The 18,428-nt window shown below is 45.2% G+C and overlaps 1 protein-coding gene across 2 annotated transcripts; it reads right to left on the bottom strand.

Annotated features, from left to right (window-relative positions):
* Nucleotides 1-3,615: 3,615 nt before the first annotated feature.
* Nucleotides 3,616-11,836, bottom strand: CNR1 (cannabinoid receptor 1). 2 transcript variants are annotated; one of them, XM_075708179.1, is made up of 4 exons: nucleotides 11,733-11,836; nucleotides 10,612-10,707; nucleotides 10,116-10,172; nucleotides 3,616-5,098 (listed from the first exon to the last, which is right to left on the bottom strand). In XM_075708179.1, the coding sequence occupies exon 4, from the start codon at nucleotides 5,035-5,037 to the stop codon at nucleotides 3,616-3,618; it is 1,422 nt and encodes a 473-aa protein (XP_075564294.1). In that variant the 5' UTR covers nucleotides 5,038-5,098; nucleotides 10,116-10,172; nucleotides 10,612-10,707; nucleotides 11,733-11,836. The 2 variants fall into 2 exon arrangements, with proteins under 2 accessions (XP_075564294.1, XP_009481061.1); XM_009482786.2 differs by lacking the exons at nucleotides 10,116-10,172; nucleotides 10,612-10,707; nucleotides 11,733-11,836 and having other exon boundaries at nucleotides 3,616-4,896; nucleotides 4,972-5,037.
* Nucleotides 11,837-18,428: the final 6,592 nt, after the last annotated feature.

The raw sequence follows: 18,428 nt of genomic DNA, 5'->3' as shown, positions 1-18,428 counted from the left end.
TACAGAAATACTATTCTGCTACTGGTAGGTAAATGGTCAAAGCTACTTTTCATGACAATCTGAACAGTACTTGTGTACAAACTATTATACAGGTTGCTAATGAAAAATATTGCAGCAGTTGCAAGGATGTTACCAGCTCAAACAAACATCTAATGATACAATATTCTTCTAAGAGGAAGTAATAATGTTAGATTTACAGACAATAAAGAGTTATGTTCTCCACTTTGAAACACTGGAAATAAAATCTCAGGTAATCCAATTTCTTTACCTCATGTTATCACAAGGAAAGATTTTCCTTTCACTACGAAACAGCATCCCAAGAGACCCTGTAAACAGTTTATTCAAAGGTAGTATTTGAGATGTCACAGCAACTTCAACAATTGTCCTAGTGTACAATTACAGACTTTTTAGGCCACTGCTTGTACAGATGACTTCTTTTTTTTTCACTTATTTACATACATTCAGCCCAATAACAGCAGGTAAAATGCGCTGTCTATCTCACAATAGACACACTAAAATTTTCATCAAAAGGCCAGTGCAAGAAGATGTGGATAGTGATTGCACAGCATCAAGGAGATTATATTATACAAATATACAATTAGACTGTTGAGAATCTAACTCTGCACGCATGTGACATAGATGGTCTTCCCGGTAGATACGCAACACTTGGAGTTGGTACACATACGTAACTGCGACTATCGTTGGTTGGTTGATGACGGTGTGGGTGGCCATGGAACACAGTATTGTTTGGCTGTGCTATCACTAAGTGAAGGTAGGCGACTGCAAATTAGGAATACCTAAAGCTGAGGTTTAAGTACAGCTTATCTTGGAACGACAGCAGATTTTTCTAATGAAAGAGTAGTTCTACTTAGTGCGCAACGTGTAGGGAAATTGTTGCCACCTCTTTAATAAATGGTTCCAAGTGAACCGACACAGTTCCCAGAGCTTTAGAAAAACTAATTATGCAAATGAAGATACTGATGATAGACGGTAACATTTCACAGGATGCTATTTCTTATTATATCAGTAAGCACCAAGTTAAGTGCCAAGACAGCCCCATTGTCCCATGATTTATCATGTAAAATTTAGAACTTGAATGCACAACGAAAGTCCATGAAGTTTGCATTTAATTCACAAGAAGACAGTTTCAAAAATGGCTCTGAAAATACCTTTACATTTCAAATGGCCTTTCCCCCCGCCTCCACCGAGAGGCCTGCTTTAGGATGGACTACACCTAGATATGAGAAAGATCTTTCAGAAGGAGGACTTGCACGTCCTCCGGGAATCCTCTGCAATCCGCCGGTTTCGGCTGACTGCTGCAACCCCCTCGAGAGCATGGTGCCCTCTCCTACCACGCAGGTAAGCTGCAGAGGAGGGGGGTGGAGGAGGAAAGTACCGCTGTGTCTTCCCGCTGCTGCTCAGCACCTTGCCTGATGAGATCTTTAAAACGTGCCGCCCCTCACCAAGCCTGAACTTGGAGCCACTTATGCCCCCGCGGAGCCACTGGCTGAAATCGCCCGGGCCATTTGCGCTACCGGCTGCTGTGGCCTGCACTGAGGTATCAGAAACACCATGGGGACACCACGGCGGCCAGAGACCCCAGGGCTGCCGCCCTGCTCTTTCCCTACATAACCCTGAGGACGGGCGGCAGGGCAACGTGGATTTGGCTCCACTCGCCCCGTGCCACGGAGGGAGTCGCCCCTCTTGCGGCAAGCATCGGGCAGCTAACGGGCTAAGCCGCCTTTGCAGCTATTTTGGCAGAAATCAGCCAGAAGGGTGAGGAAATGGTCCAAAAAGGCAAGGCAGCAGAGAAGAGGACCCCATACCTTCTGATTCAGAACGGAATTACAGAATATCCATGCCTCAAAGACTATCCGGTAACACGCTCCTTGTGAAAGTCCCAGCTGCAGAAACAATCCCACCAGGGAACAGAGGCACCGTTTTCTTTCAATAACTCCTCCTTCCTCGAAGCTGATGGTGTCAAACCTTGTCATCTGTATCCTGATTTCACAGTGAGACTCACCTCATTTCAAGCAATCAGATTTGAATCTGATGGTCTTAAAACAAATTATCATTTATTTCTGGCTTTCTCGGTTTTCAGGAACACCATCGACAGCCACTGCAGTTGTCAGTGCGGGCTCATGCCGCGCTCTGCCTCTTGTTTCCCCGTATTCTCAAGTACAACTGAAAGGTTGCTTTCTCTAGCACACGGATACACCTCTCAGAGTGGATCGGGATGTTCTTAATACGGTACTTTCATCAGTAATCAGTTGGAAGAACTCAATTTTAGAAACAGAATTCGTGTGCAAAGCGTGCAACAAGAAATACAGTTTACACCTGGTCATAGTGACCGATCTTAGTTATGCTACCATGACTCACACTGATTAGTATACTTACACACACACACGCGCACACACACGTACACACACATAGATATTTATTTATATACACGCTCACACAATAAGAAAAAGTCTAAGTCTGACAGTATTTCCTCCTCTTTTAGTGAAGATGGGAGTTTGGCATCTCAGGCTCTGAATCTGCTTAAACCTGGGATACAGGAATGCGACACACTTCAAGTATACATCGACTGCACAGTGATAACATCACACATTGAGTCTGACACATGCTGTCTTCAGTAGTCCAGCACCAGCACATGGCTTAAAACAAGTTGCCTGTTAAAGGAGACAATATCCAAGACCTTCGCCTTTCAGTGTTCGTATTCACGCAATGCCCGAGGGCAGGGCAATAGTCTGTACAACCATAAACGTCCTTCTGTATAAACGCAGTGGTATTTAAAGTCTGAACCAGTGCATTCCTCTCTTACATTCCTCCTCTATTCCTTTGTTGCTGTTACTCTCGTATGCATGTGAAAGTAAAAGGGTAGTGGGGAAATAATTTTAGTAGAACACAAAGCCTCTCCTCTAAGTCCACAGAAGACCACTAAAAGTGTAAAATTTCCAAAATAGCTCATAGGAATTCTTCAAATACAGTAAGTGTTTTCAGTGGGGTTTACATATCACGTTTCACATTATTTCCACGGAAGTCTACCTTATCACTTTGTTTAATCAGACAAATATCAATAACACATAATAAAACAGCATACAATTCACGGGACACAACACGTTTTACAAAACCTCTAAAACTCAGCACTGCCGCTTCTGGAAAAAATCAAAAACTCCTATTACTTACAGACATGAAATACACTTCACATTGAAATGAACAGCATGATTACAAGGCTTTTTTTCTTATTTGATGGTATTGGTTTAGGATGCATTAGTTTTCAATTAGGTTTCACAATTTTTCTTCACATCCCCAAAAGGAACTGTTGCTAACCTGGTATTTTCTCTGTGCTCTTTCAGGAAACTTACTATTATTCAGTAAACACTTTTTGAGAAAAAAACTTTCAAAAATTTATCTTGAATCCCTAATTGTAAAACCTGAAGAACTGGCTGATGGCAATGCTCTTAACACAATCATTGCTCAGCTTACAATGACAAACCAAAACAGTATTACAGGAGGGTACAAACACGTTAAGCCACGGGTTTGGTTTTCTCTGTTGATTTTTTTTTTTTTTTAAACTAACTCCTTTTCTCACAATGCTGAGAAGTCTCTGACTTACAATGCTTCAGCAGTCGTGTCTGTGGAGACAGACATGGTAACTTTGGCAATCTTAACTGTGCTCTTAATGCAGCTCTCGGCAGCCCTGTGCACATTCCCCGTGTTGTTGGCGTGTTTGTGCTGGCAGTCAGACTCCATGCTGTTATCGAGGGGCTGCGCGGTTCCTTCGCAGGTGGGGAACATGCTGCGGAAGGCGTGTCGCAAGTCCTTGCTCCTCAGAGCATAGATGATGGGATTCACTGTTGAATTCAGCAAACAGAGCATGCTACAGAAGGCAAAGACAGTCTTAATGAGCTTGTTCATTTTCCCAAAGACATCGTACACCATGATGGCGAGGAGAGGGCCCCAGCATATGATTAAAACAACTAGGATAAGGACCAAGGTTTTGGCTAACCTGATGTCCATACGAGTTTGATCAGGCCTTGTGATCTGTACCTTACCATCCTCTGTAGACTGAATGATTATGCTTTTCTGAGTGCCCCGCTGAATCATCCGAACAGCGTGGCTGTGAGCCTTCCACAGTATGTACATGTAGGCATAGACAATGAACAGCAAGAGGACGCTGGTGACCCCGATCCAGAACATCAGGTACGTCTCGTCGATGAGAGGGAATATGTCCGAACAGACAGAGTTGAGCTTTTTGCAGTTCCAGCCAAGCAGAGGAAGAACAGCTATTACAATAGCGATGGTCCACATCACACAAAACGCTACGACAGCCTTTGGTCGGGTAACAATCCTTTTGTAAGCTAGTGGCCTATGTATAGATATGTACCGGTCTATTGCCGTGAGGAAAAGGCTACCTACAGAGGCAGTGAAGGAGGCTGTAACTCCACCCAGTTTGAACAAGAAGACGTTGGGGCTGTCCTTCCGGTGGAAAACATGGAAATCCACAAAACTGTAGACAAAAATCACGCTGCCCAGGAGGTCGGCCACAGCCAGGCTGCCGATGAAATGGTAGGAAGGTCTGCACCGGAGGCTTCGGGAGTGTAGGATGACACACAAGACGAGGAGGTTCTCTAGGACTGTAAAGGTGCCCAGGGTGAGCGACAGCACAGCGATGGCCAGCTGCTGGCTGGGGTTCAGGATCATAAAGCACTCCATATCCATGAAGTTCTCCCCACACTGTATGTTCTCCTCATTATCCTTAAACGTGGACAGGGACTTGTTGTAAAACTCTGTGATGTTGACCTGATCTGAGGGAATAATGCTCAACAGGGGATCATCTCCCGCAGTCATTTTTTCTTGGAAAGGATCACCCCTGAAGGAAGAGAGAGGAAACTTCTGGGGGTAGTATCCCAGCTTGGATGCCATGTCGCCTTTCATGTCTTCGTACTGGATATCATTGGAGCCCACGTAAAGGAGATCTGTCGTGATTGTTCGGAAAGTTGTATCTGCGAGGCCATCTAGGATTGACTTCATAACCCCAGTCTTGTTGGTTTCAGAGAGACTTGGGGGAGGGAAAAATGCATCGGAGGAAATCCTAGAAGGGGAAAAGATCAGACTTCATTAAGATAAACAAGGAGACAAACTCCACAAACAACTTAGTTGAACTATGTCAAACAAAATTGATCTTTCTCTTATATTCAGTGCCGGGGTGAGTCAAGCCCTTAGAAAGACATCACCTGGATTTCACTAAAACTGAATTACACTGTGAAGTGACGCAAAAAACAGAGGCGCAGGAGTTTGAGTATTCCACAGGAAAGTAATTTTCATTTCTCATCAAAACCTTCCGAGCCACTCCACCAGGAAGATATTTTTCTCTAGATCTGAACTTGGCTTCTGATTGCAAAGTACCTTGCAGACCAATATTCCTTCGGCTTGCTTCATTTAGATAATACCAAGTGCCACTGCAGGAGCAGCATTAAACTGAATCATCACCTTCATTGCTTTTCTTTCAAAAGGCTCTGAGGGTTTTGAAAACCTGACGAGAGAGGGAACAGGGGAAGAGGCATGCACTCTAAAGTTTCACACTTCACCCAGTATGCCTGTATATTCCCATTACCCTGTTAGAGCAACCTGAGGTCTACTAACATCCTGAATTTGCTATTGCAAATTTATTAGCAAGGTGTTTCATCTACAAATATAGGGGTCTGCATATAGCTTCATTACTCGATTCCTTCCTTTTGCTAAGCATACCAAGGCAACTGGGATGTTTGGACTCTGTGGGGGAGGTGGGTTGTTGCTCAGCCCTGTCCACAGTTTCAGGAAAGGTGACCAGCACTGCTAAGTCAGTGATTGCATCAGTGATCCATTCTGCGTGCATCAGAAGCCTCAGTCAGAGCAGTTCATGCTTGCCTAGAAAAACATGGCACCAAGTCTGGGTCAGAGTGCAGCTCTGGCCAAAACTCCAAGCAAAAGGGACCAGAAGCCACTGCTCCTGCAAGAAGCATGGAAATGTAACTCATCCCATTGGGGACACCCTCAAAAACATTCTGACCCCTCAGAAACGAGAAGCCCGGCAGAAGGTCCCCAGGTAGCCAGTGGTCTCTGAGTCCCGTCATACCCAACCTTTGCTTGTGGATGGTGATTAATTGCAGGGTGTAACTCCTGGTCAGGATACTCTTGGGACAGCACCCTCATCAGCATCCGGGCATCCTACACGCATCAACATGTAAAACAGGTTTTACAGCTCTTCTTATGCTGTGCTCCTTTATATAACTTTGCCCATATAACATGCCTTGAATATGCATTGAACATCTGCTTTAGGGCCCCCTTCCACTGCCAGGCTGGCTGAGAGTGGTCTGAATGTAAGTAAGAGCCAGAATCATTGCTTCGGTGTGCTACAGCTATTCTGCGTCTGCTACGGGACATCTTGATGATTACATCAGCAACAGGAGCAAAACCAAGCTTTTTCATGCTTTTAGAACAGAGGAAATTGTTTGTGACACCCAAGAAGTCCCAGATGCCATATATAGGCTTGTACTGACTTAACTCGCTCACTTTACACAACTGACAATAAACGGCCAGAAAGGCCATGAGAGATTATCTGCCAAAACCCAGAGTACTGATCACGTAACTCCTAAAGAGGAGACTTGCACAGTAGATACCACAGCTCAGTTTTCCCATGAAAACTAAAAGAAAGAAGAAAACGATTAATCTCTACAACAATACCAATACTTAAAACCAGAAGAAATCACGAGCATTTCCAAAAGAAGCAGAGATCATTTGGCTGATGAGATATTTATACTGCACTTACACATGGCATCTGAACACACAAGACTTTTTCCATGGTTCATTAAAGTTTTCCATTTGATTCAGGCGGCCTTGGACATTAAGTGTTAAAGGAAATGTAGGAACCTAGACCTGCAGAAGACACTGCAACTCCAGCGCTACAAACAAGGATGAGTATAAACAACCCTTAGCAGGACAGTCTAACACACAACACAGACACTTGCTGTGTCAGCTTCTGCAGACATCATTGCTCAGCAAATAACAATATAATTATTAGACAGACAGACAATATTAAGGAATGTAATTTTGAGGGTTTGAGCAATGAGGGAGGGAAATGTCACTGAAGCACACATTAAAAATGAACAGCAATAATCTAATACATAATGCACTTTTCATCCAGAAGGTGCTTTACAGCCGTTCCTAGTAGAATTTGCAGATGTTAGATGTTGCAAAGATGACCCTGTTGACAACTGACAAATCTGCTTTGGGTGAAGTCTGGCAACTTTAAACTTGGCATTGTAACACCAGTTTAAAACCAGAAATGAAGAATGTGTTATACATTTGGAAACTACCCAAAAGTATTAAATAAATCAAGTAGTTCTATAAACACGTAAAGATGGCTGTGGTATTCTCTGTTATTCCAGCTTATTTCTGACAGAAGAAAGACAACCATTTTAATGATTAAAGCCACAGCCCCATGTCGAGAAGATTATGTTTGAGTAAAGCTTCAAAAATTGTATGCAACTGAGCACTTCTGCTAGACAAACAGATTGTTATAAGGTAGCTGGTCCCTGCTGGAGTCATGTTAAGTACAGACTTCCTCGGAATAAGGTGCAAGCTGCCGTGCAACCCCTACCTTTGTTTGAAATACAAATGAAAGAACACGAATTCCTGCGTGCTCTTTTGAAGGTGGCAGTGAGTTATGTGACAATATCACTATGCATGCATATGCTATGCTAACAACATGGTTAATGGGATCAGGAGAGGCAAGTCCTACTCTGAATTTCAATGATTTTTTTTTCCATCTGTATTTTTACATTGCGATTATTACAGTAATTTCCACCTTATTGTCTCCGCAAAGAGAGTTTTCTTTGAGAGTACTCGGGAGTTCATTAGTGGTGTAGTTTAGGCTTTGGGGGATGCAGCTGACATTAATTTTGTTTTTGTTTGCTGCTGGGAATATCATAATTGGAAATTTCTAGCAGTATGTGTGCATGCACCTATTCAAGTAGCAGTTGATTTTTATTAAAGTTGCAGTAAAACAGCCATTCGCCTGATCTGGAATTGCACTTTACTGGAATTTAGTTTATTTGAATTTAGATACTAGCTTGCCTCGCTATAAGCTACAATACTGAAATGCGCTGAAGCAATCAGCGAGGTTTTCCATGGCTGCCTAGTGAAAACAAGACTGGACCTTTGGCACTGAGGTTATCAGGATGGTCCAGGTCACGGTCTGAGGTGCTGCACGCTTTGACATAGACTGAAAAGCTGATGGTGGGAGCAGTGGCCTGGTTCCTGGTCTTTTTGTTTGGTTAGGTTGACGTGCCAGTGTCACACAAATTTTGGCTCTGAGCTCTTCTGTCTGAACCTAGAGTGGCGAGGAGGTGCTGCCCACAAGAATGGGACACTGCACTCCATGTGGCCCCACTGCCCAAAGCCATATTGCCCGAGACCTATTAACATCTCTCCATGAAATACTCTGGGAGCCTTCTCACAGCCTCCCTAGTGGACAAGGGTCCCCTGCACAGATCCCTCATCTCTGGACGGGGCTGGGGTGACAGCCGTGTGCTGCAGCAAGGTCCTCTCGCAGGCAGGGTGGCAGTGAGGGAGAGCCTCCCTGCCCTGCCAAAAGCCACGCTTCCAACGGAGCCTTTGAGTCTCCAAAGCTCTTGCCTTTGTCCCTTCCTTAAATGAGCTCTACTACCTCACTCATTTTAAAATGGCTTTAAGAAGAACTGAAATGTTGATTAAAGATGAGGAAGAGCCCGTGCTGATGCCGGCACTCAAAATTTTCAGTGTATTTCCATGACTGCATGCAGCAATTCACAGTAAGTAATGAATTATGATTACAGATAAGGAATAAACAATACATAAAAATTTCAATCATCTTTTATCTTGAAGACCAAAACCAGAAAACCCATAGCTGACATAGCTGAACACCATTTTAGACTTTTCTCCCATCAGCCGGCGGCTGTTGATGGGCACTGCCAGACCAGCTGTGCAAAGTGACTGCCACTAGATGGAGCGGCTTTTACAAACACACCGCTTAGCTGTCTGCAGAGACCTGGATTTAATTTCCTCTAGCCCTTTTTTCCCAGCCTGCTTTACCGGAGTTCAAACATCTGAGGTGTTAAACATCAGCTGAAGGTTGAAGACACAGCTTTGTAAGGCTTTGCCCTGAAAGCAAAAGAATGAGTGAAGAGTTGAGGGGGCAAGTCTTACTACTGCCCTCCACTGTGTGGTTACATATAGCCTTAAAAGAAGCTCAGATGCTATCAGAATATAAAGACCCGTTAGGTAAAATATAAAATATATAACACGTAAAAGGCTGGTAACTCATCTCAGACAACAGGGAGAATTATACCTCCCCTGGATTTCTCGTTGGTCCACAGGACCAGTTCACTTGGGGAACAAGAACGTGACTTCATTAAAATGCTATTACCTATCTTCTCCTGCTGTTCTGGGGGAGAGGGAGGGTTGGAAAGTTTTTATTGTTGTCTAAAAAAAGGGCTGAATTTATTATAATTTTCAAACCAGGATGATTGATAGAGCAATTTTAATAGGCTGAATAGAAACAGTGAATATTTGCATTCTTCCTCAGAAACTAATTATGACCAATACAATGATGCTACTGATGATAACTGCAAAAATGTTGATGTGGCAAGAAAAGGAATCAAAAGAAGAAAGGGAAATCCACAATCAAACCTTTCTAGCTTCTATTTTAGAAAATATTTTGATCTCTATGTCCATACATTTCTTCTCTGATACCACAGCTAACTAAGGACAGGCTAAAAGACAAGTAGGTATAATTGAAACACAGTTTTTGAACATACAAAAATATGTAAATGTGTTCTCCTTGCTTACATGTTGTAAGGCTTGTAAGACCTTCAGAGGCCTTCATCTTCCAGTAAGTTTGCATAGCCCCAGTACACTGGGACTACTACCAAACTGGGTCCACAAAGTACTACCACAGGAGAAACAGCAGTAATTTATACTCGCATGTAGTCAGCTGAAGTGTGAGAGAACTGAGATCTACCATAGTAACTGTTGGCCTCCAGGAATTCGAACTGTCCTATAAAATGGAAATTTATATGGCTAATAATTACCTTATCCCATATGGCGATGAACAATACTGCTTTGAGGACAGCACAAGGTTTCTAAGCCTTGGAGAAAGAAATGCGCAGTCTGAGAAATGGCACTCTCAGACTCAGTTAACACCGAGCAAGAAAAAAACCCATGTTGATGAGAAAGTGAAAGCAATGTTACCCCTATCCTATTTAGTGTTTTACTACTCCAACACTGTGCTACTCCTAGGCTATAAATGGCAAATACACTGTCACTCCTAATTCAGGAAAACTTGCACTCACTTCAGTGAATTTTCTCTGTGTGAGGGACCGGGAAGGAGCACAGACATTGGGAGAGGAGCAAATGAGGGATGCTCTCTTCTAGTTACAGGAAGGCACTATCAGCTATGGGGTAAACTAGGGCATGCAAGTACTGAACCAAATTTTGTTCTTATGTAACATGATGATATCTTTGGCAAGTTGAACTTCAATTAGCAAGAAACCACAGCTACATGGTTATTTATGTTAATTAACATACCGTTTGCACACTAGCAGGATAGGGGCTGGATTGTTCTAATTTGGGGGCAAACTGCCCCTACGTGACACCACCCAGCATCCAGCAGCTGACAGTCTGAACAACAAAAACAAAACAGTGGGGAAAACAGAGCGTTAATCACTGAACAACAATGTTTTTAAAAGAAATAACATTATTCCTTCCCTCCAAAGTCTTGTTGGCGAGATGTGGGTACCAGTTTTGGGACAGGTGACTTGCAGGCACAGAGAAAAAGAGGCTGTGTCTTATCTCTCAAACAGCCAGGGGATGCACGTGTCTTAGTTCAGAGAGGTTCAAAAGCGAGGCTGAAGTCCTACTCCGTTTGGTGCAGGCAAAGGACCCGAACTTTGCTCTCCTGCAAGCCAGGTGAGCGTGCTGGCAAGCTCTCCGTTCTGCTGCCCGTCTCTAAACTGCTCCAGTTGTTCCACGTTGGATCAAGAGTTAAACATCAGGAAACAAAACACCGGGGTGCACACCTGGCAGGTGAGAAGCTTAGCTGGAAGCCCTTTCTCTCAATTAAGGGAACCAAGGATGTGTCTCCCACATCCCGCCCAGCCGCAGGGGGAAGAGCAGGGACAGCTGCTCCATCTGCCTGTGAAAAAGCCTCCAAAGCTCCCGAGTTCACTTGAAATCCCTCAGCTTGTGAAATACAACCCCCTACACACACATTTCCTACCAGGTTGGAGACAACACAAAGTACTGAAGGCACAAACCAGCAAGGGGACTGTCAGGGTCACATTAATGGGACACTACGGCTACCTGGTCTGCCCGGCTTTTGGGAGAAAGGGGAAGGTGGAGGTGGCTTTCTTAAAACAACAAAAAGACAGTATGAATGTGGGATTTTAACAGCTTTCACAGTTTACTTTATACATCTTAATTTCATTTAAAGACATAGTTTTGGGAGAGGATGAAGAGGCTTGCTGGAGTATGAAAGGTCCAGATGAAAGGGAAATGGTGAAGCAAGAGTGAGCCCCTATTTGCTCAAATCAGCTCCAGTTTAGGGACCCATTTCCCAATAAAGCAGAATGAACAGGTAATACGAAAAGTTCAATACAATGTTATGGTACTTACATTTTAAAGAAAATGGAAGAGAATTCATTAAGCTGGTCAATTTTGAACTCTCAAACTTTTTCTTTTTCACAAAAGGGTTTATCTTGGATTTCAATATTCCGACAGAAATTGCTTCATTTCCAGCCTCTTTTCTAGCCATTCGCTAATGCCAAAAGGTGCAGGTGCTTATTACTGCTGAGCAGAATTGACATAAATGTTAAATGGAGACAGGGAAGCCCAGCCAGGTGCAAAAGAGACGGGGGCTGAACGCTCAGTCTCCTGGAAGTACCTAGAGGAGACAGCAGCTTAGCACACGTGTAGTTGAAGGGAGAGACGTCATTTGAAAGAGCAGAGCAGGACATAAAAGACCAAGGCTCCACTGGATCCTAAATGCTAAAGGTCCCAGGAGAATGTAACGTCTAGAGGATGAAACTGGGGGAAAAAACACATATATTAGGTTGCAGCAGAAAATATTAGTGAGCTTTATTAAAAGAGTAAGGATTAGAGACAGAAAGGTAGCAAAAACGTCAGGCTCCAGGGAGAACTCTCATAAACTGCACAGAGTGGATGTGTGCCTCCTCCTCCCCCTGCAACGAACTGTGGCCGTAACAAGTTTTAATCAAAGACTTTGTGAGACAGCAAGGAGGTGCTGAGAGCAAAAGTAATGTGGGTTAAGTGACTGGTGTGAAGGGGATTGGGAGGAGAGAGGAGAGAGAACTACTGCCCTCATACAGGCAATAGGACGTCTCCAGGTGAGACGGGAGCAAACCGGGGAAAGCTAAGAGAGGAAGACCCAAGTGGAAGGAGCCCCTGGGCAGCAGGGGATGCAGATTTTAGGGAAAGAGAAGATCTGCCTTTGTGATTGGCTTGGGGAAAGCGGATCAGGTGAAGGAGAAAACTCACGAGAGAAAACCTCCCTCCTCTTCCGAGCTGCGCGAACTTCAGAGATACCTCCGTAAGCTGAAGGATAGAGCTAGTGGGATTTTCAGATCTCACCGTAAAGAAAGAACAGACCCACTGCTCTGCAGGCAATGACTTGCTCTTTTGAAAGTCCATTTCTGATCTGTATTCAAACAGCAAAGGAAGACGCAAAGGGCTCTGAGAAGCCATCCTCGGTAAGGTCACAGAAAAGGACAGCGCTGTATGCACTGACACATGGGACCAAGATGGGGGCACTCAGGAGAGATCAGCTGAGCAAATCTGGCCAGAGACGTTAATAAAAATCAAATTGCTTAAGGAAAACGAAGTACAGGATATGGACCTCAAAGGTGGAAAGGAAGACAGTGAGCTGAAATGGAGCCACCGAGTGACCCATGCAGTGGATAAACGCACCGAAAGAAGGGAAGAGGGGTTTACAGGCGATGACAGAAAGTTAGTGCACAGAAGGTCAGCGACACATTGCAAAGCAACATCCCTTCTACCTCAGTCCTCGGGAGTCTACTTCTCCAGAAAATTATTATTAGGCCACCAAGCATTAGCAGTGCTCAGAAGCTAGGACAGAAAGGCATTTGGTAAATGCGATGTCCCACGCCATCAGCATTAGCGAAGGACAAAAATATGCACTCCAATTAAAAAATGTGTAACATTCTTTCATTTCTCGAGCTGTCTGGCCTTTCATAAAATTTAAATAAGCTCAGATAACTCTCTTCATAGCTACATTCAGAATATAATGATATTCAAATATACTGCCTTCACACACACAAACAACTTGTGAAATTATTTGCCAGCATATTAAGCCACTACACCAGATTGCTTGGCAATGGTGCATGTCTTCGAAATATGCAGATGCTTTTCTTTTTTTAAAAAAGGAGAGAGGGAGAGAAGAGGAGAAGTGAGAAAGAATTACAGTAGAATCTGATGTCCAAGTAGCCAGAACAACAAATTGTGGAGAGACTCCAACCAATATTACATCAGATTTGGAAAAATAGGTAAAAGATACTGAGGGATGAGTTATGACTTTTTATTTTTGTGTGTGTGTGTGTGTGTGTGTGTGTATTTCTATGCATGAACTTACAGACAGACATACACAAACACATACACATGCCTAGAGGAACAACTATGCAAAGTCTCACAAACCCTGCAGTAGTGTTTGTCATGCGTAAACTCAAATTCCCGGAGCCAGAGGACAAGCAGACGAGCTAGAAGTATAAGTACAAGAAATATAGGCAAGATGAGTGCTGAATATCTTTTTGGATTTCCCCATACACAGCCTTCCTGGGGAAAAGCAAGAATCTAAAATGAGTACATCTATCACTGAGATCTTGTAAAAACTATTTTGCGTGCGTGTATATATATATACACACACACACACACAGAGGTACCTATATACACACTCCAAATGTATTCTACCCAATTTTCCAGGCACACGCATAGTCTGGACTCCACTATTTTTTAAACAGATGCAGAATTGTCTAAAAACAATGATTTCTCAGAGCAAGTTTCACATATTCACCACAACAGGGAGGTGGGAGCCCTTCAAGCCCCGAAGCACAAACTTTGAAAGGTCTCCTAAAACGCAGAAATACGAAAATGACTCCAGCGAGGGCTGAAAGGGAACTGACAGTATTCCCTACGGAACTGCTCCTGCTCAGTACTTTGCAGTGAGTAAACACACCTTTCTTAAGAAGAATATACAAGTGCCATAAAACAGGTTAACACAGGATGAGGTACAATTTGATGCCATCTAGCCTGGATCTATACAAACAAGACAACGTCTGAAACGAATAAACATCCAGTTTCACCACAGTCCACCCAAAGTATAATGAGTGACTTTATATTAACACACACTAGTGAAATACCTATTTTATCTGTAATTTGGATATTGGTAGCTTGATCAAAAAAGGATGTTCCTACTGGAGAGAGGCAGAACCGGGCTTGGTGTGTGCATCACCATAATGCCCCTGCAATGAGGCACAAACAGCAGAATAAAATGTGCTCCAACCTTATGTTGCAAACCCAATCATTTTTCATGGGCAACAATGGCACCTTTGGGAAAAAGAAAAAAAAAAAGTTCTTTCTAACGAGAAATTGATTTATAAGTCATTATAACCATTTCACAAGGACAGGTCGTGGCTGGTTTCAGCGATCATTAACAAAGCCACGCACCTTCAAAGAGCCAGAGTTCTGGGCGGGGGGGAATTCTTATCCCACCGACAGCGATCGGATGTGCACTTTTTGCAGCAGTACAGCATCAGTCTAGAAATGGAGACGTAAAGAGCAGTACTGAGAAGACAGGTTGTCACATTTTTGACTTTGCATTAATAACAAATGCTGTTGCTGTCTATTCTGGCACATTTGCAAGCTTGCTTTTAAGTACAAGGGGCTGGCATGCATTTCTACTATAGATAGGAAAACAAGAGCAGCCTTGTTATGATTAAAAGGGTCTATTTCGCTCTGCCTTCTGTCTTCTGTGTCCATCTGCACAGCTGCTTTGAACTTGGCCAAATCCCAGTGTTAGGGTCGCCTGCAGTACATATTTTAAATCAGCAGCAGACTGTGTGAATTTGCTGCTAGAGAAGAGAAAAATCTCTAAATTCTCACTTAAATGGTTGATGAGTGGTTTTGTAGAACCTTCATCATTTTACATAGCTTAAACTATTTGGGAAATTGCAGGGAAACATATCTATAATCATTTACTGTTTCAGGATGAGACTCAGATAAAGCCAATATAGACATCTGCAAAGAAATGAAGAGCAATCACAAAAATTATTTCTGCAGATGCCTAGATAGCCGACTGCATGACTAGAGAGAGGTCACAAAGTTTGCATCGGAGAAGTTACAGTAATTTCTCTTAAAACATGCAGAAGTAGAGAAATGAGGTGAGTGGAAGGATCATGAGTGCACAAGACCTGCAGAACCAGGAACGGCAATGTATTTGTAAAATTATTGGGCAATACTAAGTGAATATATGGGTTTGGGTTCTCCCTTGCCTCTTAATCTCCTCACCTGTCTATCAGTAGAAATTAAAACCATCCCAGCTCTCCCTCCCTAGTGCGTAACACTTCCAGCACCGAAATTCCCAGAGGGATGACAGTCTGCAAGGATTTTGGGACAGCCACATTAAAGGCTGAAAGTCAGAAATGAGTAAAAAAAAAAGTTATCTCATTTCTAAACTTCTGTTGCCCAATCAGAAACCTGTGAACAGAGAAAGGCAAAGAAAGGCTTGCATTGGCTAAGACCTGCCATTCCCTCAGCAGAGCATGAAAGCCCTTAATGGGGTCCTTTATGCAACTGAGCTAACATAATTCACCAAAGAACAACAGCCAGGATCAAAGGCGCCCACAGGCTCATCCTCGAGATACTCCAACCTGCTTCCACCTTCACCTTGAGTTTTGTAGGTATTTTGTTTTGATTAATGCGGGTTTAGGTGTTATCAAACAGTCGATGAGGTAAATGCACAGCAAATAGTCGATTTCTTTACCTAGCCAACTTTTTTCCCCCCCCCGGCGATAGATGCCTGCTGGCTCAGTCAAACAATTATTGCTTTTATCAATTCTGCTTTAAAATGTTCTTATTCAAATGGTTCTGCCTCTCATTCCAAAGACCAATGGATAATAAAGCAAAGCTGTTCCTGGTTGCTACAAAACTAATTTTAACCTCAAGCAAATCAGGAATTACACATTCATCTTCTAAACTGTTTAAAGATGTTATGTTCATTTCTTTTACAGCTGATTTAATAAACTCTGCCTGCATAATAAATATTCCTACTATAGTCACAGGGTTTTTTTCCTTTCTTGAGAAGGGAAAACCCATGCTGGCAGTTGTTACGAGGTGTAATCCGAAAAGAATTAAGCACACCCAAGTAATTTTTGCAATGTTGCACATTTTGTTATTAAATATCATATTAAATATCACTCTGATCCTTTGCATGATCTTGGTACACGTGAACAGCAATGCCACCCCCAGCAGAGAATGCTATATTCCTTTAAGAAAAGGTGAACAATAACAATGAAAACAAGATGATACATCTAAGGAAAAAAAAAAAAAAAAGAAGAAACATTACTACACCTTTAACAGGTTAAAAAAGCCACGCTACGGGTTTTTAAAAAAAAACTTGTAGCTACTCAAGAAGGAGTATTTTGCTATCTGGCTCTATATGTCCCTTTATCTTCTGAAAGAAGAAAACGTACACTGAAACTGTTAATACGACCATTTGCTGCCATACAGAAAATAACACTGATGATAATTTTAGAGAAAGAAGGAAAACTACGGACTTCATCTTCTGACACCATTTTACTTAATCAAACTGAAATCACAGTAACGAGCTCTCTCCTACCAAAGGCTTGGTACATACCTCATCCAGGGGTGTTCTCAATGGAGATGTGCAGACGTCTTTGAGACAAAAAGATGCCCATTTAAAATAAGCCCATCTGGTTACTCAGAATGATCTCTCAACAGCTGAAGATTTCACATGACAAACACTGCGTGAAGTTTAAAAAGCTCACTCTTTTTTCTGCGCTTTTCCCCCCAGACCTCCGAATTTCGGACAAAAACAAACGAACCAACCAAAAAACCCTACTGGGATATTCTGGAGAAGCTGGATGCCCGAGTGACATCTTTTAAGGGAACATCGTTGCGCACAAAATCACGAACCGCCTTTTATTTCGGTGACAGCCGGCGGAGTTTTGGGAGGAAAAGTGCAGAGGAAAACCGGGCGGAACGCCACCCGCTATAAATCGCCGGTGGGCTGGGAGGAGAGGAGAACCCCCCGACGCCAGACAAGGGAGGTCCTGCGGGAGCCGGGCGGCTGCCGGCTCGGCGCGCAGAAGAATGGACGCGTGTTGGCCCTAAGGCCACCGGCGCCCGCACCCCCGCCCGCTGCCGGGCTCCCCTCGGCAGCCGGGCTCCCCCCGTCCTCCGGCCGGCATCACGAAACCCAGCCACGCACCTCGGGCCGCCGGCTTCTCCCGGGCGGCCCCGGGGCAGCCCCCAACTCTCCCCGCCCGCCCGCCCGAGGCGGCGGCGGCGCGGGGCCGTGCCCGGGGCACCGGCGAGACCCCCGCTCCCCCCGGCCCCCTCCGCTGGTCCCGGGCAGGGACGCTCCCCGCAGGCAGCCGCCTCCCCTCCGGCCGCGCCGCCGTCGGGGCAGGCGCTGTCAGCACCCGCCCCCCCCCCCCGCCTCCCGCCGGAGCCCCCCACCCCACCCACGCCGCCAACAAACTTTGAGGGGGACGACGGCTACCTGGCTCCCGGCCGGGGGGGCACCGCCCGCCGCCCCCCGCCCCGCGCCGTCCTTACCCTCCGCACGGCACCGGCCGCGTCCCCTGCCTGCTCCGGCCGCGCCGACCCCCGGCAGGGAGCGGGAGCGCCGCCCCGCCCGGGCACCCCGGCACTGGGGAGCGCCGAGGAGGCGGTGCCGGCGAGGGGAAGGAGGAGGTGGGAGACTTCTCCCCCCCGGCTGCCTCCCCTTCTTCCCTTCCCTCCCCTCGGCGCCTCCTCTCCGACCACCACCGCAGCCCTCGCTCGCCGGGCTCAGGCGGCTCGCCGGGCTCCGCCGCCCCGCCGCCGCCGCCACCGCCGCCACTCCATGTGCCGCCCGCCCCCCCCGGCCGCCGCCCCCGGCCCTCCTCCGCCGCCTCCGCCCGCCGCCGCCGCCGCCTCGGCGCGGGGAGGCAGCGCGGGAGCCGCCGGGCGCCCGGCGCGGCTCCGGCACACGCCGCCACCGCGTCCCCCCCCCCGCCTTCCGCCCCTCTCCGGTCCCATTTATGAAGCCCGGCTCCCATCACGTGTCAGTGTGCCTTTTGTCCCGGCCC

This window comes from Pelecanus crispus, chromosome 3 (assembly GCF_030463565.1).
Source record: "Pelecanus crispus isolate bPelCri1 chromosome 3, bPelCri1.pri, whole genome shotgun sequence".
Taxonomy (NCBI): domain Eukaryota; kingdom Metazoa; phylum Chordata; class Aves; order Pelecaniformes; family Pelecanidae; genus Pelecanus; species Pelecanus crispus.
Note: the sequence above shows the minus strand (reverse complement) of the source record. Positions and strands in the feature narration are given on the sequence as shown.